Genomic DNA, 24878 nt, shown 5'->3' on the forward strand with positions numbered 1-24878 from the left:
AAAAAAAAAAAAAAAAAAGCTGCCTTTTCATTAGAACTGTTTGGGATTTTCCTTTTTTTTTTTTTTTTTTTTTTCTTCTTCCGGCTGCCAGAGTAAGCCAGTTAACAGGGATTTGTGCAGTGAGGGAAGGCTGAGCACAGCTGCTCTGGGCTTTTCTCTGGGCAGTCCCGCTCACTGATTTTTCTTGATGATGGCCATGGTGGAGTCTCTGCAGGTGGTGGGCAGCCACTGCAGGAAGGAGCTCGGCTCTGACCAGTGGTGTGCACTGAGTGTCCACGGCCACGCATCTGGTTGCTTGGTTTAAGAATGAGGGGGTACGGGGCGCCTGGGTGGCGCAGCCAGTTGAGCATCCAACTCTTGGTTTCGGTGATCTCAGGGTCGTAGGATCGAGCCCCGCATCAGGCTCTGCGCTTTGCATGGCGTCTGCTTGGGATTCTCCCTCTCTCTCTCTGCCCCTCCTGCTTGTATTCTCTCTCTCTCCCTAAAATAAATTTTAAAAAGGGGGCGCCTGGGTGGCTCAGTCGTTAAGCATCTGCCTTTGGCTCAGGTCATGATCCCAGGGTCCTGGGATCGAGCCCCGCATCGGGCTCCCTGCTCCATGGGAAGCCTGCTTCTCCCTCTCCCACTCCCCCTGCTTGTGTTCCCTCTCTCGCTCTCTCTCTCTCTGTCAAATAAATAAATAAAAATCTTAAAAAAAAAAAAAAAGAACAAGGGGGCGGAGGGTAATGTGGAGGGGTCTGTGGAGCAAGACAGGGAGGGAGCAATGTGCTGTCTGGAGCTCGAGAGAGTAGAGGGCAGCACTTCTGCTGACCTGCCCCCCAGGGACCGACAGCAGCCTTTGATCCTGATGGCTCATCCTCGGCCCTGCGCACCCGGGGCTCCTACACGTGTCCCTTTCTGGTGTCCCAAGACCCTGTGGCAAGCCTCCAGGAAGCCAGGGCTGAATTATTCCCTCCTTCGTGTCCTGATCAATGTTTGCTATTTTCCCCATGTGATTGCCTTCCTGGGGCTCACCCTGTTTCCTCCCATGTGTACCTGTCCCACGGGAGTGTTGTAAGGGGTAACTGCATCCGATGACATAGCATATGCACAGAGCAGGTCCTCAGTGTGTGTCAGACCCCTGCCTTCTGCCCCTCTGAGAAGGTCACCTACAGTTTCTTATCCCCTACTGCCTGTGTCCCCTTTTATTCCCTAGTGTTCAATTCCCTGGACATGTCCCGCTCGGTGTCCGTGACGGCAGCCGGGCAGTGCCGCCTCGCCCCGCTGATCCAGGTCATATTGGACTGCAGTCATCTGTATGATTACACCGTCAAGCTCCTCTTCAAACTCCACTCCTGTGAGTACAATGGGCCAGATCTTCTCTGTGCGCCTCTGGCCGGAAGGAGGATTACAGCCAGAGGCTGTCCCTTCGGTTGCCCTTTCTGCCACTGCTCCCAAAGTCCCTAGAGCTCCCGACCCTCTTGAGAGTGAGGAGCAGGGCACAAGCTTTGGTGTGCCCAGGGAAGCACCTGACTCTCCATAGCGGTGTCCTGGGACAGCTCCCTCCCTCCACCTCTGGCTCCATCACATCTCTGTCCACACGTGTCATGTATTCTAGGACCCACACGAATGATACCAGGCCCGGCCTGGACCCACAGGTGCAAGGGCAGTGGTGTCCAAAGTGTTCATCCACACAGCTTCTCTGGACATGTGGAACTTTATGGGGAAATAGAAAACATAAAACAGAGCTGCTCTCATACATGGTGGGCTGGCCCCTACCCAGCCACAGGTCCCTGGGATGCTTTTGCAGATTCTATCTTGGAAACTACTGTAGAGTTCTTATACTTTTGTGTGCTTTTTGTTTAAGACAATGTGTGTGGGTCCTGCTCCTGTGGGGTCTGCTGTGGGTGGGTCCAGTAGGTTTGGGGTGTGCTTGGTGAAACCATACCCCTGGTGAAGCTGATTTGGGTGGTTTCTGGTCCACACTCAGAGGCGTTCCCCATGAGGGATATACACGTGCAGAATGTATGGATGAGGGAGAACCAAGAAAAATCAAGACCTGAGTGGATACAAGCAAGGTGTTACAGCCCTGGCAAAGGGACAAGGGATAGTCTAGAACTGTGGTCGCTGACACGAAGTGGGTCTGGTTATTCAGGGGGGACAGGAAGCGGCATCACTCGGGTTAATCCAGGAGCATCTCGTGGAAGGGAGGTTGGAATCGGATGTTTAAGTGTTAGGAAGGCTTTGGACAAGTGAGCGCACCCAGAGGGGCAGAGAGCAGACTGAATCCCAGGGGAAGAAAGACAGTTGTCCTACGCAATATATACTTCTCTAAAAATGAAGGTTTCATTTTAGAATAGTTTAGATCTGCAGAAAAGTTGTAAAGATCGCTGAGGAAGTGCCCCCTATGCCCTGAACCCAGTTTCCTTTATTGTTAATATCTTACATTAATATGGTACATTTGTCACAATGAATGGACCGACACTGATACATTATTATCAACTGAGGCCCATACTTCATTCAGATTTCCATGGTTTTTACGTAATGTCCCATCCAGGACACCACATTACATTGAGTCATTGTGTCTCCCTAGCCTCCTCTTCGCTGTCACAGTTTCTCGGACTTTCCCTGTTTTTGACAACCTTGACGGTTTCAAGAATTGGTCGGACACTTGTAGAATGTCCCCTGATTTAAGTCTGCCAGGTGTTTTTCTCATGACTGGACTGGGGTTAAGGGTTCTGGGGAGAGAGGCCACCGAGATAAAGTGCCATCATCATCCACTGTTTTGCTGGGCATTTTGAATTATCATGTTTATACACGCACTCCCTCTTTGTACCAAATAAATGTATCACCTATTCAAAAATTCCTAAAGTGAGGGGGTGGGAGGCTTGGGGTGGCTGGGTGATGGACACTGGGGAGGGTATGTGCTATGGTGAGCGCTGTGAATTGTGTAAAACTGATGAATCACAGACCTGTACCCCTGAAACAAATAATGCATTTTATGTTAATTGTTAAAAATTCCTAAAATGTACATTTAAGGAACAAGACAAGAAAAAAAGGGATCACTGAGTTGTGATCTATAGTTGAAGTATGCAGCGTCACGCATTCTGGGAGGAGAAGGGACCTCAGAGAACCTGCTCTGTAGGAGAGGAGGCTGGTCTAAGAGGCTGCTGCTTGTCCAGCATCTTGCCGTTGGCCGTGACCGAGTGAGCACCGGACTGGGATCCTGAGTGTTGTCCTATAAGCTTTGCCTTCTGGCAGGCATCCTTTTGGGCAGGCTCTATGGATCCCTCTCAGATTAATGTCTGTGCTGGACCGACCCAGTGCACGTACCTCTGGGAGAGCCACACCTCTGCCACATGCTGGGGGTCCATCCTGCTGCTTGGTCAGGTCACCACGGTGTCTTCCGTGGTCAGGGACACAACTTCCAGCCCACTGCACCCAGAATGGCTCACGCTGCAGGAACAAACAGAAGGACCGATGTGGAGGAGAAGCACCCCTAGACTCATGGCTGGCCCTTCTGGGCCCCCTTGGTTACCCGTCCCTGTTCCTGGGGCAGCTCTAGGCCAGGAATGCCCAGACCCCTGGCAGGCTGGCCACAAGCCCAGGGTGGATGGTCCTCTCCCTCCGGAGCCCCGCTGTGGCTCTCCTGGTCCTCCTGTGGTCCCTCTCACTCTTTTCCCAATTTCTTCCAGGTCTCCCAGCTGACACCCTGCAAGGCCACCGGGATCGCTTCATGGAGCAATTCACCAAGTAAGTGGCTTAAGTGAGAGAAACGAATGCTATAAACTTGATTAGTCCACACAAGAGCACTTGCTTTAAAATGATTGAGGAATGAGGGTATCGGCAGAGTAAAGCAGCAGGGTGGAGGAGAATGACCATGGCAGCAAACGTATCGCTGGCTGGCGAAGCTATCAGTTCTCTAGTAAAATCCACACGAGCATGTCGAAGAAGGTGATTTCATCCATTCCTTCATCACCTGCTGTATGCCCCGGGCTTCATCCTCTCTTCTCCCTGTGTTCTCATACCACATATGGTCCATGTGCGTGAAACGCAACACCCAGATCCGGAACTCTAGCTGACTGAGCCTTGCCTCTGAATTGGGTCTCACGCACCCAGTTATCTGTCTTACATCTCAAACTGAGCTCTAGGTTTTCCTCCGCAAACTTTTTCTCCCAGGGTGCCTGGGTGGCACAGTTGATTGAGCGTCCAACTCGGTGTCGGCTTGGGTCGTGATGGCGGGGTCGTGGGATCGAGCCCCTCCTTGGGCTCCATGCTCAGCGGGGAGTCTGGGCTTGAGATTCTCTCTCCCTCTCCCACTCAAGCTCTTTCTCTCTAAAAATAAATAAATCAACGACAACAACAACAACAAACCCAATTTTTCCTTCCCGGCCTTTTCTATCTCAGTAAATGCTACCACATCCATTTAGACCAGAGATCGGGAACTCACCATTGTCCTCCTCCGCCACGCCCGCTCCAGTGGCAGATGCTCTGCACACCTATCTTGGCTCTGATGGTAGCTGCCATCTCTCGGGCTACCATCGTTTTGTGCCAGGACCGTCCAATATGGCGGATGCCCTGGGCTTCCACTCTTGCCCCCTGAAGTCCTGTTCCCCCACCTCAGCAGTTAGAACAACCTCATAAAGACGTCATTCCCTTGCTCAGAGCCTTTCAGGGGCTTCTGATTACACTGAAAATAAAATCCAAGCTCTTCTCCATGGTCTCCAAGGCCCTGCTTGCCATCTTTGACCTTGTCTTTATTGTGTTTAGGGCTTATGGTGTTTCCACCACATGGGGTCCGTTTCCAGTTCCTGGAACGTTCCGAGCTCATTTCTCCATCAAGGCCTTAGTGCTCGCTATTCCCTGTCTTTGGGAGGCTCTTCTCCCAGCCTGGCCGGCTCTGGGTCATGTTTGGTCACCTCCTCACAAAAGCATCTCTGGCCTTAAATCTTAAATCTCTTATTTAAGTCGGGTCTTCTTCATCTGCTGTTCCTCCAGCTCCACCTCCACCCCCCCCCCCGCCATATTCTTCAGCCCAGCACCTAATTTATGTCTTTCATGGTTCTTAGCACAGCTTTATTTCTGCCTGACTCTCCATTATTACATGCCTAGCCCCTGATATGTAGCAGCCAATTACGCATAAATATTTGGATAAATTACTAAGCTAGTAAGCCAGCTGTCTTGTCTAGGAGAGGAAGAGCTTGTCTGACCGAGGGGTAAATTATTCTGTGCATTTGGGGAAGAGGATCGCTGGCGAGGGGAGACATACAGTTGATCATTGGTTACGTGTGCCCGAGCAAGAGGGGGAGGGATGGCGTGAGAGAGAACCCAGGTGCCGAGAAGGGCGCTCTCTTTGACCCTCTTGTTTTGCCTGTTAGTTTCTTTGGCCCTGACAACAGAGAAAAAGCATTAGCTGCCAAACCCCAAGCTCAGACTTCTCTTGCTGGTTCCCCGGGCAGCAGTCAGAGGCCAAGTTCAGGGTTGTGCTAACCTCCCGGTTTCCTTATTCCATTTGAAAAGCCTTATATGTTTATTCTATAATAGATGACTTATTAAATCCTAGGAGACAGGCCCCGGGGCTGATTTCCTGGAATGGTAAATTCCAGTAGCTTATGAAAGCAAAGCGGCCTATTACTGTTGGCTCCAGCCCAGAAAGAGGGGGATGTGTGGTCAGGTGATTTTATTTCCTTTCATTTTTTTCTAGCTTATAAAAACCTCTCCCGTGAGCAGCTACCTCCCTTTCTCGTCTGCACAGACCCGGCAGCTCCCTGAGGCCTCGGTGTCCCCGAATTCGGGGAAAGCACCAATGACCTCACAGGGGCAACCCCAACCTTGGGGTCAGAAGGGCTGGCCGGAGACCCCAGGGGTTTAGTGTATTGGGCTGAGCTGGAGGAGACTGCGTGTTGCAGGGAGAGGGCACGGAGACCCACGATCCTCTTTCCTCTCAGGAAATCTGTCTGATGCTCTCTGCTTCCTCAGCTTTCCATGTTTTGATTCAAAATGGAGACGCGAAGATGAGAAAAAAGATTGGTTTCTTCAATCCCATACCCATCCAAGATTGGGACACAGTATAAACAGGTTGCTTTTCTCCAGTCAAGTCTTGATGAGTTAGTTCCTCTGTGCGCGGTACCGTGGCAGGCCCAGCTCAGCAGGGCCCAGTCTCCGCCCTCTAGATGCTTCTAGGCTAACTGGGGAGATAACACAGAGCTCCAAAACAAAGGGATCTCCCTTAGTAATGACGTTTCCTTCCCCATGCCTGTGGTTAGGTTACGTATCCTCAGAGAGAGTACATTTATTTTCATGTTATTCTAAGCCACATGTTCCTGGGAAGACATCTGCCAGGCAACAGCATAAATTCCACCGCGATGCAGAAATTTGTTTTGGGGTGACCCACTCTTCCAGAGGACTCTGTCCTTTGAATCTCTCTTTCCTTACCACCACATAAGTGAGGACGGGCTCCAGATAACCTCCCCTTGCAGCGTCATAATCGAATCCCAGTGCCATGGAGGTCATTTCCTTGATAGCCCGCGCCTCTGGACTGGGCGGGCGGCAGGACAGCTGGGGGGCTGCACTGTCCCCGACCCAGGGCCGGGGAGGTGCCCAGCACCTCTCAGGCCCTTCTCCACCCCCAGGTTGAAAGATCTGTTCTACCGCTCCAGCAACCTCCAGTACTTCAAGCGGCTCATTCAGATCCCTCAGCTGCCAGAGGTACGTGCGCCCAGCCCCGCCATGGGAGCCACCAGGTCCTTGGTGCTCTCAGATCTCAGAGACGGGCAGGCCTGGTGGGTGACACGGTTTGGGGGGGTGTCTTCCCTCCTCAGAACCCACCCAACTTCCTGCGGGCCTCTGCGCTGTCAGAACACATCAGCCCTGTTGTGGTCATCCCGGCAGAGGCCTCGTCCCCGGACAGCGAGCCCGTCTTGGAGAAGGATGACCTTGTGGACATGGATGCCTCCCAGCAGGTGAGGAGCACCTCCACTGGAACCCGAGGGTTAGGGTCAGGGTGACAGCGGGGGGCGAGCCCCGCGCGCGGCCCTTCGCGCTGCCCCATAGGGGCAGGGGAGAGGCTCTGACCAAGAAGACCCTTTGGCCGTCGCCAAGCTGGACCGACTTCTAACCCAAGCGCTAAGCTAGACTGAGGCCTCTGCCCTGCGGTCTCTAGGAGGGACCACAGATGGACTTGAACCCAGTTAAGAAAGGATCCCTTTTTTTTTTTTTTTTAACGTCTCACCCCTCTGACCCCCAGACAGAAGTCTCTGGATCTCTAACTTTGTCCTCGCTCCTTTTTGGTCACCACAGAATTTATTCGACAACAAGTTTGATGACATCTTTGGCAGCTCGTTCAGCAGCGACCCCTTCAATTTCAACAGTCAGAACGGCGTGAACAAGGATGAGAAGTGAGTCCAGGCTGGGAGCGGGCAGGTGGTGCAGAAGCTACGTGAAGCAGGGGTCTGGCTGGCCACCCCCAACCGGGGCGGGATGCTCAGTGACACTTGGGCCCCTCAGAGAAGTGACTCAACCCTCAAATATCGGCCCCTGGAATCCCAGAGGGGGATCAGATGAGGTTGAAATAACCCATGGGTGTTAGATTCGGATCCAGTGACACGGAGGGTCTTAACATATAATGTATGGAATTTCAGAGAACTTTCCCAAATTAACACCAGCTTTTAACTTCCTCCCCTGCTCGCCCAGCTCGCATTTAGAAGGAAAGGGATGGAAGCACAGTGGAAGCAAACTTGTTCTCTTTCTGCTCCCAGGGATCACTTAATTGGTCAACTATACAGAGAAGTCAGTGAGCTGAAGGCACAGCTGGAGAACATGAAGACTGAGGTATGAGTCGGGCTCTGATCCAGTTCTGGGCTTCGCTGTGGCATGTTCATATTAAATTTGCTTCGCAGAGACACTTGTCAGACCACATTTTAAGGAGGATGGCCGGGGGCGGGGGGGCGCTCATTAGTAGAAACTCCAAAGCCAGAAGGCCCTGGTCCTTCCGTGGTCTTGGTGGTGCTGCATTTCTGTCATTCCTACCTTGAGAATGACTTCTGAGCCAAGCCCTGTCTCCCTTTGGTTCTTGGAGTTAACCATGACCGCTGGCTGGCTGTGAAGCCAATAATGAGGAAGACCTGTTGTCCCGTGGCGATTGGAAGGTCTGATTTGTAACTCTCATGGCTGTTTGCAGGGTCTGGGGCGGTAAATAGGACTGCCCCCCAGGCCCACGGCTGGTCGGACTTCACTCACGGGGGCAGGCAAACATCCCCTCCTCCCTCGTGCCCGCTCGTCCAGGACTGCTCCCAGGCCACTCCAACGAGACCAGAGTCTTCCGTCAGGAGTCACACCGTTGTCGGCCAGTGGCTTATAATGACCAGAAGCCTCAACTCTCATGAGGCCCTGGGTTGGGGGTGGTTGTTAGGCAAACATGGGTATTCATTGGATCGGTGCTGGAAACCCGGGAGGACCCGCTTTTTCTGCGCAGCCCAGCCCCGCGGCCCAGCGCTGGGGCTCATTGGCTGAGCCCGTCCCACAGAGCCAGCGGGCCGTGCTGCAGCTGAAGGGCCGGGTCAGCGAGCTGGAGGCTGAGCTTGCGGAGCAGCGACATCTGCGGCAGCAGGCGGCTGATGACAGCGAGTTCCTCCGGGCCGAGCTGGATGAGCTCAAAAAGAAGCGCGAAGACACAGAGAAGGCCCAGCGGAGCCTGACCGAGATAGAAAGTGAGTCCATTAGGCTGGGGCTGAAGGCGGGGCCCGCAGAGTCAGACAAGGCTCAGGGGGAATGATGGGGCTGGGTGGCAGAGCCCCAGCCGTGCTTCTGTCCAGAAGAGCCACCAGGAAGGACCTTCGTGTCGCCAGTCCGAGGGGTAGGTGGGAGCCCAGCCAGTGGAGAGCCCCGCAGACTCAGAATGCGGGGACGGCAACCATGGGGTGACAGTGGGGTGTCTGCCTGGGGGACAGGGTGTCCAAAGGAGAGATAGCCTAAAGCCAGAAACACCAGTGAAGCCAATGCCACATGTATGCATGCCCAGGAGGCACGAATCAGTGCGGTGATCTGAATCTGGTGGATTCTTTTTCTAAAGACAACTGCCCAGAGGAGTTTATTTCAGTAGGATTTTTGAGGGCGAAGAAGGTGCTTGCATTTGTGAAAAGAAAGAAGGCTGTTCTAGGGATTCTGACTTATGGAAGGAAGGCACAGGGTCCCAGCAGGGGTAGACTGCTCACCTTGGCTCTTGACAATACAGGGAGAGCCCAAGCCAATGAACAGCGGTACAGCAAGCTGAAGGAAAAGTACAGTGAGCTGGTGCAGAGCCACGCTGACCTGCTGCGGAAGGTAGGACCCTGCACCGTGCGCCGTCCCCACAACGCAGGGGACACCGCCGCTCCATTGTCCCCACCAGTTCTGAGTGCGTCACCATCATTTCATGAAAACCACTGCTTTTCAGGCTCGCTGGCCTTCCATGTCTTGACTTTTGATGTCAGCCCTGATTGGATTATCCCCCATCTTTATTATTCTTTTATTTTATTTATTCATTTATTTTTAGGGAGATATCGAGCGGGGTCGGGGGGAAGGGTCAGAGGGAGAGAGAAAAATCCCAAGCAGGCTCCACGCCCAGCGCAGAGCCTGACGTAAGGCTCAATCTCATGACCCCGAGATCATGACCTGAGCCAAAATCAAGACTCGGATGCTTAACCGACTGAGCCACTCAGTTGCCCCTGTTCTTTTAAATTCTTGAGCGTCGAGTATCTGAAGATGACATCTCTATTCTGGCTTCTCTCTGGGTAGAAAAGTGATTTCTGTGTCCAGCTGTCTGAATATTGTCAGTCATTCTAGAAGGAGATGTTGTCCCCAAGCTGTTAAGCCTGAGATAAGCCAGTTCAAGACACTGTTCTTCCCCTACAGAATGCAGAGGTGACCAAACAGGTGTCCATGGCCAGGCAAGCCCAGGCAGATTTGGAACGAGAGAAAAAAGAGCTGGAGGACTCCTTCCAGCGAATAAGTGACCAAGCTCAGCGGAAGGTGAGGGGAAAGGAAAAGTGCAGGGGGAATGAGGGAGGGGTTCTGCCTGAGCTGGAGGCGGGTGGAAAGACCTTGTCTTTTGCTGCAACAGGCAGCCCTGTGGGTTAGAGCCCTGTGAGCACGCTACAAGAGGTGTGAGCACGGGACAGGGTGACTGACGCACAAGGGGTTAGAGGCATGGCGTGATAAAGGGGCTTCGGCTGAGTAGGTGCATCAGCAAAGGCTTGCCAAGGGCGAGTCTGGGATGGTTGAGAGAAATAAAAGCACCCGGATATCAGAGAGAGACATGAACATTTATGAGGACTTGTGGTCGGGAGAACACCCATGAGTTGGGGTGGGATTGGCAGGCAGGTCCTGTGGCAGTAAGACGTGTCAGATAGAGAAAACTGAATGCCTTACACTTAACAGTCATGCTTTTCTGTGACTCAGAGTAGGAAATATGGTCTATTTAATGGAAGTAAAAGTTTCACAAAGCAATATTCATCCTTACTCTGTGGATGCATTTGGATTGTTTTTGCTCTGTTTATTTCATTTTTTATTTTTTATTTTTTATTTTTTTAAAGATTTAATTTTACAGAGGTTGGGGGAGGGGCAGAGGGAAGGAGAGTGTTAAGCAAACTCCGCGCTGAGCACGGAGCCCGATGCAGGGCTCGATCTCACAACCCTGAGATCACAACTTGGGCTGAAACCAAGAGTCGGATGCTCAGCCAACCTGGCACCACCCAGGCGCCCCTGTTTATTTCGTTTTTTTTTTTAATGTTAGCTGTGAATTCTAATGGGTTGCAACCTGCTCTTTGAACAATAGCACTTATGGAAAGGAATCAAAAAAAGAGTTGTTTCAAGATGGTTAGATTCAGCATCATACCAGGTGTTGAGATGTCTGAATTAAAGACCAGTTCTGCATCAGTTATACTTCAATTTAAAAAATAAAAAAGCACTTTCTATCTATAAGAAAAAAGATTTAGTTCTACTATTATCAGTACTATAAGCTGAAGCATGATATTTAGGAAATGTCCCTAAAAATTCTCCCTTCGACTTCCCCGCTTAACCAGAAGAAAACTTTCTGGAACACTCTGGGCTATCACCTCCTTCCACCCACTTTTTTTTTTTTTAAGAGATTTTTATTTTTTTATTTTATTTTATTTTTAAATTTTATTTATTTATTTGAGAGAGAGAATGAGAGAGAGAGTACACGAGAGGGAAGAGGGTCAGAGGGAGAAGCAGACTCCCCGCCGAGCAGGGAGCCCGATGCGGGACTCGATCGCGGGACTCCAGGATCATGACCTGAGCCGAAGGCAGTCGCTTAACCAACTGAGCAAAAAAAAAAAAAAAAAAAAAAAAAAAATTTATTGGGTTCATCCACACTTGCATACAAGAGAGTACACAAATCTCCCATTGATAACTTAGGGGTTTTCTTTAAGATTTTATTTTTAAATAATCTCTACAGCCGACATGGGGCTGGAACTCGTGACCCCGAGATCAAGAGTTACATGCTGACTGAGCCAGCCAGGCGCCCCAGTAGCTTGGGGGTTTTTATATGTGTTTATCCCTTGCAACCACCACCCAGGTCAGAGTGCCCCTGTTTTTCTTCTCTTTCAGACTCAAGAACAGACGGAAGTACTAGAGAGCTTGAAGCAAGAACTTGCCACCAGCAAACAGGAACTCCAGATTGTCCAAGGCAGCCTGGAAACTTCTGCCCAGGTGAGCATCACCTCCCTTCTGCATTTTTTCCCCCTCTGGCTTTGGGACTGCTGTCACCCAGCGTCCAGCCCCACACAGCAGCTGACCAAGCTGGTCCCATCCGTGCTCAGTGTGTGCTTGGGGGAACGAAGGTGGCGCCTCCTGTTCTGTGTGGCCTTCTGGTGGGTCTGGACTTCTGGGAAGTGGACCGTTTAAATCTCCCTCTTTAACTCGGCCGACATTGCAGTCAGAGGCCAAGTGGGCCGGCCAGATCGCTGAGCTAGAGAAGGAGCGGAGCAGCTTGGCGCATGCCGTGGCTCGTCGGGAGGAAGAATTATCCGCTCTTCAGGAACAGCTCGAACACACCCAGCGGGAACTGTCCAGCGCAAAGGCAAGTAACGGATGCCCGCCTCATTAGCAGTAGCTTGAGTTAAGATGCCAGGACTCCCCACTGTGTCAAGGTGGATGCTGCTCGAAGGCTCCTGATGGGGTCTGTGTCCAATCCTCACCTCCCTGGACCATTTCTAGGAATCAGTGTGCCAGCTTGCCAAAGACCAACGGAAAATGCTGCTGGCGGAGTCAAGGAAGGCTGCGGAGCAGGTGGTCCAGGAGGCCCTGCGGCAGCTCGAGGAGCCCACTCTGATCAGCTGTGCTGGCTCTGCAGGTACCCTCCCCCCTGCCTGCCCGCACGTGCAAATTCAGTGGTCAGTGGTGACGTTGAATCCCGTGTGACACTGAGCTCACGGGTCCTCCGCCTGCTGCAAGTCAGAGTCACCTGGCGATGCCCAGGCCCCACCCTAAGATCAGTCCAGCCGGAAGCTCTGCGGCCCAGAGCCCGGGCAGTAGAACTTTCTAAAGCGCCCAGGTGTGATACCACTGCTCAAGTCCAAGCACCAGGGGGAGGAGGAGCAGACGGCCCTGTGTGTCTCTGGACAGAAGAATGTGGCCTGAATGAAGAGATGGTTGCTTGAAAGCTTCAGGCCCACACAGAGGGCAGGAACACTGAGAATACCCGTGAAGTCCCAGGCATGAGCGAGGCCCACTCTGCATGTTCCAGAGTCCTAAGGGCATGCGGGTGGGGCAGCGGTCGGAGCCAGAGAAGCCCTGTGGATGAGAGGAGGGGCCTCAGAGGTGGCAGAGCACCCAGGCCCAGGGCACTAGTAAAGTCCTGGGTGTAGCTACCAGAGGGCCCACTGAGGACAAGGCAGATGGCAGGAAACAACCGAGAGTTGACTTTGATTATCAAATAGTAATGTCTACGGGGCACCTGGGTGGCTCAATCGGTTGAGCGTCCGACTCTTGATTTCGGCTCAGGTCATGATCTCAGGGTCCTGAGATTGAACCCCATGTCAGGCTCCGTGCTCAGCAGGGAGTCTGCTTGAGGGTTTCTCTCGCCCCACTTCCTCTGCCCCTCCCCCTGCTCGCACACGTGCACACTCTCTCCCTCAAATAATCTTTGGGGGCAAAAAAAAAAAAAAGAAGAAATGTCTCCATTTGGTGACGTCTACAGCAAGGGCTGTTCTATCTTATTCAGCAGGGAACCCATCTGTAAGGAGGAAGGAGCACACTGAGTTCCCAGTTTACTGAGGGAATGCCAGGAAGTGGGGCAGCCGTGGGCAGATTCTGAGGAGAGACTTTATGAGCTGGGCTTTGAAGGAAAAGGACAGACAGGGGCCACTGGAGGGGAAGAAGCGGGGGGTTAAATAACACAAACAGCTGTTACCAAGTGCGCGCCGTGTGCCAACCACCGTTCCAAGTGCTCCACACGCCTCGGGCCCAGTGAATCGTCACTATGGTGCCGTGAGGTGGTCCTGTTGCTCTGTTTTCACATGAGGAAGCAGGTGTGCATGGCCTGCGATCGTAGCCACTGGTGATGGAGCCAGGAGCCACCCCTATGCAGTGACATGAGGCCCCCATACTTTAACTCCTGTGTGACAATCTTTGCGGACCTGTGCCCAGAGGCACAGAGTGGGAATGGCTGTTTTGTGTTGTGTGCACAGCATGAGCACAGATTAGCCTGATGGAGCCAAGGGTTTGGGCTCAAGACTAATGAGAGTCCGAGGTCCTTGAAAGACGTAGCAGGAAGGCCTGGCTTTATTTGGGCAGGCAGTCCTGAGAAGGGAGAGGCTCACTCTAGGCTGCTGATGTGGTTGCCCTGGCTCTCAGCTAAGGGACCAGATGGGCCCAGAAGCACAGCTTTTGAGGTTGCAGTGAGAGGGTCCTGCACAAGCGCAGTGAATCCTCTTGCCTCCACCCTCCCATCTTAGGGCGGCTCCTGCAGGGCTGAGGCCACTCACGAGGTAGGCGCATCCGTCACGTGCCTTACCCTCAAGGGGAGCCAGCGAGTCTGACGACTCCGCCTCTGACTTTGCCCTGTCTCCCTCCACCACAGATCACCTTCTCTCCAAGGTCACGTCTGTTTCCAGCTGCCTCGAGCAACTGGAAAAAAGCTGGAGCCGCTATCTGGCCTGCCCAGAAGGTAAGAGAGGTACAGGATAGGGTCTGTCCCTTAGTGACGGCTGGACCGAGTTCAGAAATGCTTGCGTATGGAAGTAGCAACAGGTTCCTCTGCACCAAGAAAGGGTGTATATAACTTGCAAAGCAGGGAAGGAGGTAGGGAGGTAACCCTACCCCTCAACGGCCCTGAGCAACCCCCTTTAAACTCCTGGCAGATATCAGTGGGCTCCTCCACTCGGTCACCCTCCTTGCCCACTTGACCAGTGACACCATGGCTTACGTGAGCACCACCTGCCTTCGAGCCCCGCCGGAACCTGCCGACTGTGAGTACCAGGGCTGGGGGCCCGGGCTGGAAAGCAGGGAGAGCAGAGGGCCTTCAAAAGTCTTGGTTGTCCTGCATCTCCAGCGCTGACTGAGGCCTGCAAGCAGTTTGGCAAGGAAACCCTCCTCTACCTGGCTTTCCTGGAGGAGGAAGGAATGCAGGAGAATGACGGCACGGCCGTGAAGAGCTGCCTCAACAGGATCTCTGCCATTGCCGAGGTAGGAGCCGTGTTGCTACAGGGGACAGTTATAGAGGTTCTTGGGGGTGAGTGCCGGTGATCTGCCAGGGACTCAGTGATGTCCTAAGCCCGTTCTTTCTGCGCTTTCCATTTGACTCAAGAAAGTGAGAGTTGGCGCTGAAAAATCTGACCCTGAACGACTTTCCGGTTATATCTCATGCGTTGGCTGTGCATTGAGAACCTACTGTGTGTTCGTCACTGTGCTAAGCAGTATCAAAGAAGAATAAGCATAGTTTCCCTGTTTTCCGGGATTTGTATCTGGTTGAACAGGTTGACACCTAACATGGCGATAACAGCATATTTATTGATTTAATAAAGATGCAGTGAGTATGTTGTACATAGTGGGGAATGTATTAGAGGTACAGAGACAAATAAGACATGGTCTCCATGGGAAAGGAAAATAAGGAAATCACCCATTTCTATACAGCAAGATGAGAGCGGTAATCAGTTCTATTTTAAGAGTTCAGTACAAGGCATTTACTTGATTCCAAAAATGGGTCGTAATATTAAGTCCAGGGAATGAAGAGATCAGGGCCAGAGTTCAGATTTTCATCATCCCTCATCTGAACTCTTATAACAGCCTTCTGATTAGTTTTTCTGCCTCTGGCCTCTTTTTCCTCAAATCTCTTCCAAAAACAGAGATCTGATTGTGATTCCTTGGTTGATAACAAAAATCAAATTATGTAATGTGATACTCAAGGACTGTCACAGTCTGGCCCTTATTCACCTTCCTGGGTCCCTCCCACCCACCGCCTGCACCTTGCAGTGTTGGTGGCTAGCGCTGCAGTGTACCTGCCTACCTGTCTCTTTCCCCTATGAGTCCTTAAAGATAGAGCGCGTACCATCTTCACGTCGTCCCCTTGGTCCCTGGCATGCTGTCTGCCAGGTGGCTAACACCCAGCGAATGTTTATTTAATGGAATATACATATGGAGAAAGCAAAGCAGTTAAAAAGATCAGATGGATAGGGAGGTTCATAGTGGGGAGAAGTGAGCAACGAGGTAGGGAATTGTGACTGTCTGGATGAAGGAAAGCTATGGATAATGGTGAATTGCTGGCCTTTCTTTCAATAGAATGACGTGATCCCAGTGGTATTTTAGTGTTATTAAATTGCTGATGGCGGCCTAGGCAGCCTTACCACAGTCTGCCTTTTGCTGGAGATCGAGCACCTTCTCCAGGGCCATGCAGAACTGCTTCCCAGTACGCACATGCGTAGGACACCATTAGGTGAGGAAATAGGAATCAAATTAATTTTGTTTTTTTTAAAGATTTTATTTATTTATTTATTTGACAGAGAGAGACACAGCGAGAGAGGGAACACAAGCAGGGGGAGTGGGAGAGGGAGAAGCAGGCTCTCCGCCGAGCAGGGAGCCCGATGCGGGGCTCGATCCCAGGACCCTGGGATCGTGACCTGAGCTGAAGGCAGACTCTTAATGACTGATTCACCCAGGCGCCCCAAGAATCAAATTAATTTTAAAAAGCAAAGTGTGAGAGGAAGATCCTGGGCAGGTTTCCTTTCTGGCAGTAGGACTGACCAGATGTTTAGAACTCTTCCTAGGACAGGATGTGGAATATGCTAAATAAAATTTGGGGGGGAAATGTTAATTGAGTCTGAACTGGCGGAAAACTAAGGAAATTCTCAGAATCAGAAACCAAAAGGATGCAGGAGCCAGTGTTTGTTCATCTCTTGGCCTAGAGCTTGGATTTTAATGGGCCACGCATACAGGGGAGAGTAAGAAACAAAACCTAGGCCCAAGTAGGGTCAAAGTTTGGAATGCAGAGACTTCCTCCCCAAAACAGAACCTCAAAAGATCACACCCCAAGTGAACGGGGGAAAAGCCTACTCTACTGGAGAGATCTGGTCTCAACCTTGGTTGTAGTGGGGGAAAGGAGGCAACACGGCCGCCTAGGGAATTTCTAAGTACAGGCCACCTATCTGTGGCTTCAGGGTCCGAATCTACTACCTCTGTGGCGTGAAAAAAAAAACCCAAACAGAAAATTAAAGTAATCAGGTCATTAGGGCCCCAGGTACCTGGCAGAGGCAGATCCAAATGGTCTCTGAGGAGGTATACTTTGACTCTAAACCCCAAGGAACTTTCACAGATAAAGTCCCAAGGCACACACATTCACCATAAGTGTGTCCAATACGTTAAAGAACTTTTTAAAAGCTATTAAAAAGTGTGGCAAGGGAATAAGATACTTTCAAAAGTAACCAGATATATTTGAAAAACCACCACCAAACTTCTAGAAATGGAAAATATAATCATTGAAAGTCATAACTTAGTTTAGAGATCCAACAGCAAGTTAAAACAGAGCTGAAGAAAGAATCAGTGAACTGGATGATAGAACTGAGGGAATTACCATAGAATGTGGCACAGATTTTAGAAGCTGGAGTGTAGAAATTATATGTAGAATGTTTAATCAGGGTTCCAGGTGAAGATAATAGAAAAACTATGTCCTTTTCCCCCTAAGTAACATTTTTAGTTCTATGTGTTACAGACTTCCTTCTACACCGTGCTTTTTCCAGCATTCTGTATGTGAGGTTCATCCACGCAGATATGTTCACTTTCACTGCTCTGTAGTAGTCCGTCGTGTGACTGTAGCTCAAGTTATACATCTATTATGTATCTGTTTATATGTATTTACATATATGTTATATAGCTATATATCTATTGTTGATGGACGTTTGGGTTCTTTCCAGTTTGGGGCTGTCATGAATGTGCTACATGATCACTCTGGTACATATCTCCCGATGTAAGAGTTTCTCTAGGGTGTTTGCCTTGGGATAGAATTACCACATTATAGGACAATTCTCACACACGGACTGCTGAGTGAACAAGCAAGTCATAGGAAAATGCATACAGTAGGATTCCTTTTAAATAAAAATCAGGGGCACCTGGGTGGCTCAGTGGGTTAATTAGCATCCAACTCTTGGTTTCAGCTCAGGTCATGATCTCAGGGTCATGAGTTTGAGCCCCAAGTCAGGTTCCACACTCAGTGTGGAGTCTGCTTAAGACTCTCTTTTAAATAAATAAAGCCTTTAAAAGAAATAAATAAAGATCAAAACATATGCACTTAACATTATACTGTTTAAGGATGCCTTCATAGGGAGTTTTTAAAAAAAGTAAGCATTCTCCTGAATTCTGTGTTTATCTTGAGGTGGGAAGCAGGGAGGGTGGAGGTGGAATTAGGGCAGAATACAAAGGAGATTTCAAAGGTACTGATAAGGTTTCTTAGGCTAGTCCTCAAGTTGGGTGGTAGATATGTGGGCCATTGTTCTTATTCTTTAAACCATTCATATCTGTTTTGTACTCTCGTAGGTGCAACACATAATATTTTCACAATTCACAGGCTTTGCCATCAGCTCCAAGTTCAAATCCCTGCTCTCTGCCATTCATTAGCAGTGTGACTGGGGTCAAGACATTTGACCTCTCGGAGCCTTGGCTTCCCATGTGTAGAACAGGATTAGTAACTGCCTCATATGATTGCTGTGGATGCAAAGTCCAATAAGAGGCAGAGTGTCTGGTTGGAAGGCATAACCGATATTTGAAGATGTTTTTAAAATACCTCCCAACTGGCGCCTGGGTGGTAGTCGGTGGAGCGTCCGACTCTTGGTTTCGGCTCAGGTCATGATCTCAGGGTCATGAGATCAAGCCCTGCATCAGGCTCGTGTCCAGCCGTGGAGTCTGCTTGAGATTCTCTCTCCCTCTCCCCCTGCCCCTCCCACTCTTGCTCTTTGTCTCTCTCAAATAAATAAATGAATCTTAAAATAAAATACCTCCCAAGCCACAAATACAATGTACCATGCAACTGTGAGGTCAGGGTCCAAGCAGCTGCAACTGAATGGCACTGTGGGCTTAGGCAGGGATGGCTTTCTAGAAGGAGGGGGGTGGAGTGTGAGGTTCTGGGGTTCACGCAGTAGCAAGTTCCAGACAAGGCCCGCACAGGAGGCCCCTCCGTGGGTTCCAGAAGTGTGTTACGTGGCAGGGCCCTTCTCCCTTGCTTTCTGCCACGGGAGAACAGAGAGGAGGAGGACAAAGGGTCATCGCAGCCTTTGTGATGCTGTTCCCAGGAGCTCCTGCCCAGAGGCCTGGACATCAAACAGGAGGAACTGGGGGACCTGGTGGACAAAGAGATGGCTGCCACGTCAGCGGCCATCAAAACTGCTACAGCCAGAATCGAGGTATGGAAGCATCTGGCACGTCTCCTAAAGCGAGGCTCTTGCAGCTTCCCCGTGGTGACATTGCCCATTGGATGTCTCTGAATTGTTCATGAAGGCTACCGAGGCCCCTTATGAGCCCAACCAAAACCCAAACTCCCCAGGATCCCTGAGGGATAGAAAATGAGCAGCCCCTCACCTACTTTGGTGTCAGTTCATCCTGCGTCATACTTCCAGGCTGACCACTTGCTAGTCGTGTCCCTTGGAATAGGTCGTTCCACGAACCTCACTAAGGTCCCGTTTCTGCATGATGGGGCAGTGGTAATAGTACTTGCCTCGGAGGGGTGTTGTAAGAGTTAAAGGAGATAATGCACATTTCTCTTAGCGGCAGGCACCCGTGAAATCAGCAGACATGATTGTCCCAGGGAAAAGCTGAGTGGGCGGCATTGGAAAGGTCCCATAGCACTCCTTTGGTGGAAGACTCAGGCTGCCTGCCTCAGGGCGAGTACCTGCTGCTGGGACCTGGGAGCTGCTGCCCCCCGTTGGCAGGGTGCCATAGCTCCCAGAATTCTGTGCACACGTCAGCCTGGGATGGACACTCACAGACGGTAGAGCCAGCCAGCTGGGGCCGCTTCCCACTGAAGAGATCGGAAGTCTTGATTCTTTTCCCGACTCACCAGGACATGGATGGGCCCTTCTGGATTTGGGTTTCTCAGCTGCCATAGGATGTTGGACACAAGGTGTCTCGGGATGCCAGTGAGCACTCAGTACCCACCATGTATTGAGAAACCCTGCTTCTTTTTAACAGGAGATGCTCAGCAAATCCCGAGCTGGAGACACAGGAGTCCAATTGGAGGTGAACGAAAGGTCAGTCCGAGCCATGTGGGGCCACCTAAAGGTGATCAGATGAGTCTCTCCTGCAGTGGATTATACTAATTAGAACAGTAGCAGTCATGGGCAACGACTGAGTCTGTGTCGTTGTCGACAGTGGTGTTCTTGATGATAATATTGCAGTTGCATTTTAGGGGAAGAGAAACCCTGAGAATCATCACGTAACTGTCCCCAGTCAAGTCTCACTACTCACGTGCCTTTCCATGAAGGTGTATTCCCCCCACCTTTCCTATCCCAAGTTTGCCTGTATTTAGGCCTGAAAAAGAGAACAGACTCCTTCATTGTTCTTGATCTCTCTTCTGTGTCCCTAACTTTTTTTTTTTCCTCCTAGGATCCTTGGTTCCTGTACAAGCCTAATGCAAGCGATTCAGGTCCTGATCGTGGCCTCGAAGGACCTCCAGAGAGAGATAGTGGAGAGTGGCCGGGTAAGCGTGGGTGAGGACCCCTGGACAGGTCATTCACAGACTCCCAGTTCACCGAGAGGCTATGTTCACTCAAGACGCTCATCCACGTTCAGCAAAATCCACGGATGCTGCCATCTTGTCCCGGGTGTGCATCTGAGGATGCAGCTGCTTCTCATGGCCTGGCACAGATGCCCATGGGAAGAAGCTGGGGTGCTCCCAGGTCCCCAGAGGGCAGTCAGCCTCAGCCTCCAGCTGCAGGGTCATTAACCCAGGCAACATCATTGGAACCTGCTCTGGAAACCCCGTGTGCTTTGCAAGCCTGGGCCCTCAGAGGAGGAAGGGAGAGCTTTTGAAAACTGGGCAAATCAGAAGGGCCGGCCTGGTTGCTGACCTTTCCTAGTGAGTGCGGCCATGTCTCCTTCCCATGGCAGAGTCAGCTGATGGTTATTCACAGACAGACTCTGCCCCAGTCTCTGGTCGACGTGTTCACTGGGCTTTCTCCCTCCTCTGCTGGCGTGTTTCCTTCTTACACCCTGTGTGCAGCTGTAGCTTAGGGGACAGAGGCCCAGGGAGGGATTCCGGACCTGAACACTATCCTTCAAAGAAGGCAGCCATATCTGCTTTAGTGGTGGTGCTTTTTATCAGTCCAAGAGGGGGTGTTTTCTATCCCCAAAATAGAGAGAGAGACTGAGCAAGGAGCACCTGTGGCTTCCAAGACTATCAGACACTTCCAAAGCATGAAAGCATTTTAAAACTCCAAGGAGAAATAATTTGCTTCAATTATTCACTGAGTACTCTTCTCTTTCGGCAAATTGTGGCAAGCGGTTAGACTCCTCTCGGATCACGTTGTTCCTATGTGCACGTGAATAGATAGAGAGTCTTATATATACAACATGGAAATGTGATATAAGAGAAATGCTACGGGCTTTGGAGTCAGAAACGCCTAGGATTTACTTCCACTTATCTCCTGCATGAACCGGGGAAGAGTATCTTTGCTTTAAAAAAAAAAAAAAAAAGGAGTATCTTTGCTTTTCTGAGTCTTTGTTTGCTCATCTGTAAAATGGGGTGATAATGCTTACATCTTGGGGTTAGTGTGAGGTCCGTATGGGGGTAATAGACATAAAAGCAACTGGGGCATAGGAGGCCCTCGAGAAAAAGCTAGTCGTTATTACCTTTCACTTCCTCAGGGCACGGCATCGCCTAAAGAGTTTTATGCCAAGAATTCTCGATGGACGGAAGGACTCATCTCGGCCTCCAAAGCCGTGGGCTGGGGAGCCACTGTCATGGTGTAAGTGTCACTCCCAGGGCTCCTCAGCCCCACCCCCAGTTCCATCGACCCTTCCCAGACATCAGCCGAGGGCAAACAGTCTGCCCCTTGAAAATGAACTGTTGGTAGGGAAGTCAACAGGACTGAAAGTTGAAAAGAGAGCCTGGATCTCCTGGGGCTGCACAGGGCCGGGCCGGGCCAGCTGTGCTCTCTGGAGGCAGGATCGTAAGGGGTTGAGCTGTCCGTGACATAATTTGTCTTGTCCCTTTCTGACTACCAGGGATGCAGCCGATCTGGTGGTGCAAGGCAGAGGGAAATTTGAGGAACTGATGGTGTGTTCGCACGAAATCGCTGCTAGCACAGCCCAGCTTGTGGCTGCCTCTAAGGTAGGACCTGCACCAGACTCCCCAGGGCGCTGTAAGGTCCGCCGAGGCTGGAGACTACTGGGACCATGGAGCCTGCCCCAAGAACAGATGATTTATCCAGGGTCCAGGTAGATGAGGTCCCAAGTTAAAATTCTGCCTCTCAAGGGTCCCCTCCTCCCCTCCTCTGAGAGCCTTTCCTCCGCCCAACTTGCCACACGGGCTCTCCTCTCGGCTCTCAGCGCTTTTGTGGCAAGTGGCCTTTGAGGGTCCCAGCCTTGCCGACCTCTGATTAGCAATCTGGGTATTCAAGGTGCGCTCAAATAAGGAATATGTCGGCGCCGTGAGCTGGTTCCCTGGCTTGGCTCTGAGGTTCCTGAAGAGTCTCCAAATTTGAACCATTGCCCCCAACTAATCGTAATACAAAGCTTGTTACCAAAATCTGTCTGTGAGTTTTATAGTACTCTGGGGAGCATCCGTATCCTTATTTATTGTTGTCCCAAATTAGTTTCCACAACTAGAACAGTTTATCACAAGAACTGATAAAGCTAGAGTCTGAGGCTACCAAGCAAATAAGCCAGGAGTAATTTTTCATATCAGAAATATGCCAGGAGTTGACCCTACAAGAGCATTCTTTAAAGACTTATTTAGGGGCGCCTGGGTGGCTCAGCTGGTTAAGCACCTGCCTTCGGCTCAGCTCATGACCCCAGGGTCCTGGGATCGAGCCCCCCATCGGGCTCCCTGCTCCATGGGGAGCCTGCTTCTCCCTCTGCCTGCCACTCCCCCTGCTTGTGCTTTTGTCTCTCTCTCTCTCTCTCTCTCTCTGACAAATAAAATCTTTTTAAAAAAATTTCATGTATTTATTTGAGAGAGAGAGAGAGAGCACGCGCACATGCCCAAGTGGGAAACGGGCAGAGGGACAGGGAGAGAGGGAATCTTCAGCAGACTCCCCCCTAAGCACAGAGCCCAACAAGGGGCTCGATCTCACAATCCTGAGATCATGACCCGGGCCAAAAGCAAGAGTCCGACACTCAACCGACGGAGCTGCAACAAGTGCCCCTTATAGGAAGCAATTTGTAAGAAGCCGACTAGTGACCACAGCGGATCCCGTATGTTTGCTAGGAACCATTGGACCAACTCCTTTGACTCTGTCCTTGCCGCCGTATGCTGTGTGAACCTAACTCTGCTTGGCCCTGGCAGGTGAAAGCTGATAAGGACAGCCCAAACCTGGCCCAGCTGCAGCAGGCCTCCCGGGGGGTGAACCAGGCCACCGCCACCGTTGTGGCCTCCACCATTTCGGGCAAATCCCAGATTGAGGAGACAGGTAGCCTCCCCGAAGCGCTGCTTTTCATATCCATCCTGTTCAGCTAGTGTCTATGTCCCCAGTTTCCCACAATTCCGTTTCCCCATTCTCTCTTGTTCATCTTTTCTACGTGCGTACTTACTTTCTCATAAGGGGGGACACCGCGTACGTGTGCTGTTTCTGTCACCATAGCAACCGGCCTTAAGGTCAATTTTTCATGTAGCAATTGCTCTGGATTCAAAGACAGGACTCTCCGGGCCTGGTTGTCTCTGGGCTGGGGGGTGGGGGCGGGGGGGGACGTGCCCAATGCTCGTTACCCTCTCAGGGCACTTCCTTCCCATCTATACGTCAGTGACTTTCACACGTGTTTTGGGGACTAGCAGAGCGAGCGTTTCAGCAGAGTGCTGGTACCGGCTACCTCTCAGGCGAGAGAGTCGGCCAGGGGTGTCACCTGACAAGACCTTCCCTCCGCCCTTGCAGACAATATGGACTTCTCCAGCATGACACTGACCCAGATCAAACGCCAGGAGATGGATTCCCAGGTAGGATCCCCGCTTCCGAGTCTGCTCCATCGGTTGCCGGTGACACCGATCCCAAGTATTATCCCCATGGAGAGAAGCCAGTAGGGGAGAGACTTGGGGAGGAAACAAACACAGATGGACCCGGTAGCCCAGGAATGAATGTAAATGACACTGGAAGGGACAGAGGAGGTGGAGACAGTTGATGGGTTCAGTTCAGAATCTTAACTGTGGCTCACTGGTCTCGGACTGGTGTTCCCCTCACCGTTACCATCAGGGATCTCCTAGCAGACATCAACTAGTATTTAATGTCTTACCAGTGCTCGCCACGTTAAGTATAGTCACCGTCTGTCACCATGCCACGTCCTAACAATATTGTTGACTATATTCCCGATGTTGTACTTTTCATCCCCAAGACTTACTCATCTGGGAATGTACCTCTTCATCCCCTTCACCTGTTTTACCCATTCTTCCACCCCCTCCCCCTCTGGCCACCCCCAGTTCTCTGTATTTATGAGTCTGTTTCTGTTTGGTTTTGGGTTTTGGCAATTTTTTGAAAAATTCTGCTATGAATTCTTTGTGTATGACCTTGGTTTAAAAAAGAAAAATCGATTCACTGAGAACCCATCAAAGGCAATGCCTTTTCTCCCGGTCCGTAAAGTTATGGCATGTGGAGAAACAGGAATCAGTGGGATCCTGAAAAAAGATCTGACATCCTCGTTCTAGAATTCCTGGTCCCAGTCTTGGGGTGAAGTCCAGATTGAGAACGTGAAAGTCTCTATGTGGGTCACTTGGCATTTTTAGGAAAAATCACATCAGGTGCGAGTCCCCGCCATCTACACTGTCTTGCTTGCTGGGCTCATCCAGTCCCTCTTGAGTGCAGATTCCATCTATATGCTGATAAGTACCAGCTTCTTCTCCCTGGCCTCTATCTTCTCCTTGAGCTCTGTGCTTGTCCAGCTGCCTACTTGATCTCTCCACTTGATGCCAAATACGTCTCCAACTTAATGGGTCCAAACCAGGGCTCCCGATTTCCCTCCCACCCGCATCTGCCCCTCCCCTTGTTTTCTCCACCTCAGTAGCTGGAACCCCACACACCGGGGTGCTAAGACTTTGGAGTCATCCTTGGGTCCTCCCTTCCCCCTCTCCCTTCTACGTCCAGTCCCCCAGCGGGTCCTGTCAACGCCAACTCTCCAAGCCTGAACCTTCCCCCTCTTTTCGCGTCTTCCTAACCCCGCCTGAGCTACCACCGTTTCTCTCCTGAACTACTGCAAAGGCAGCTTAGCTGCAA

At 51.1% G+C, this 24878-nt stretch overlaps 1 protein-coding gene across 2 annotated transcripts in view; it reads left to right on the forward strand.

Annotated features, from left to right (window-relative positions):
* HIP1 (huntingtin interacting protein 1) overlaps positions 1-24878 on the forward strand; it is a 140266-nt gene that overhangs the window by 109592 nt on the left and 5796 nt on the right. For both annotated transcript variants that reach the window (XM_025864476.2, XM_025864478.2), the window contains exons 8-29: positions 1196-1336; positions 3675-3732; positions 6612-6687; positions 6801-6941; positions 7279-7376; positions 7737-7809; positions 8504-8687; positions 9212-9300; positions 9871-9987; positions 11587-11688; positions 11915-12058; positions 12196-12331; positions 14060-14146; positions 14340-14447; positions 14531-14664; positions 18756-18866; positions 19651-19709; positions 20065-20158; positions 21325-21425; positions 21685-21790; positions 22967-23090; positions 23550-23611. In XM_025864476.2, coding sequence (XP_025720261.1) covers positions 1196-1336; positions 3675-3732; positions 6612-6687; positions 6801-6941; positions 7279-7376; positions 7737-7809; positions 8504-8687; positions 9212-9300; positions 9871-9987; positions 11587-11688; positions 11915-12058; positions 12196-12331; positions 14060-14146; positions 14340-14447; positions 14531-14664; positions 18756-18866; positions 19651-19709; positions 20065-20158; positions 21325-21425; positions 21685-21790; positions 22967-23090; positions 23550-23611 — 2345 coding nt within the window. The remainder of the gene's footprint in view (positions 1-1195; positions 1337-3674; positions 3733-6611; positions 6688-6800; positions 6942-7278; positions 7377-7736; positions 7810-8503; positions 8688-9211; positions 9301-9870; positions 9988-11586; positions 11689-11914; positions 12059-12195; positions 12332-14059; positions 14147-14339; positions 14448-14530; positions 14665-18755; positions 18867-19650; positions 19710-20064; positions 20159-21324; positions 21426-21684; positions 21791-22966; positions 23091-23549; positions 23612-24878) is intronic.

This window comes from Callorhinus ursinus, unplaced genomic scaffold (assembly GCF_003265705.2).
Source record: "Callorhinus ursinus isolate GAN/ISIS: 27379988/994484 unplaced genomic scaffold, GSC_fseal_2.0 scaffold55, whole genome shotgun sequence".
NCBI lineage: Eukaryota > Metazoa > Chordata > Mammalia > Carnivora > Otariidae > Callorhinus > Callorhinus ursinus.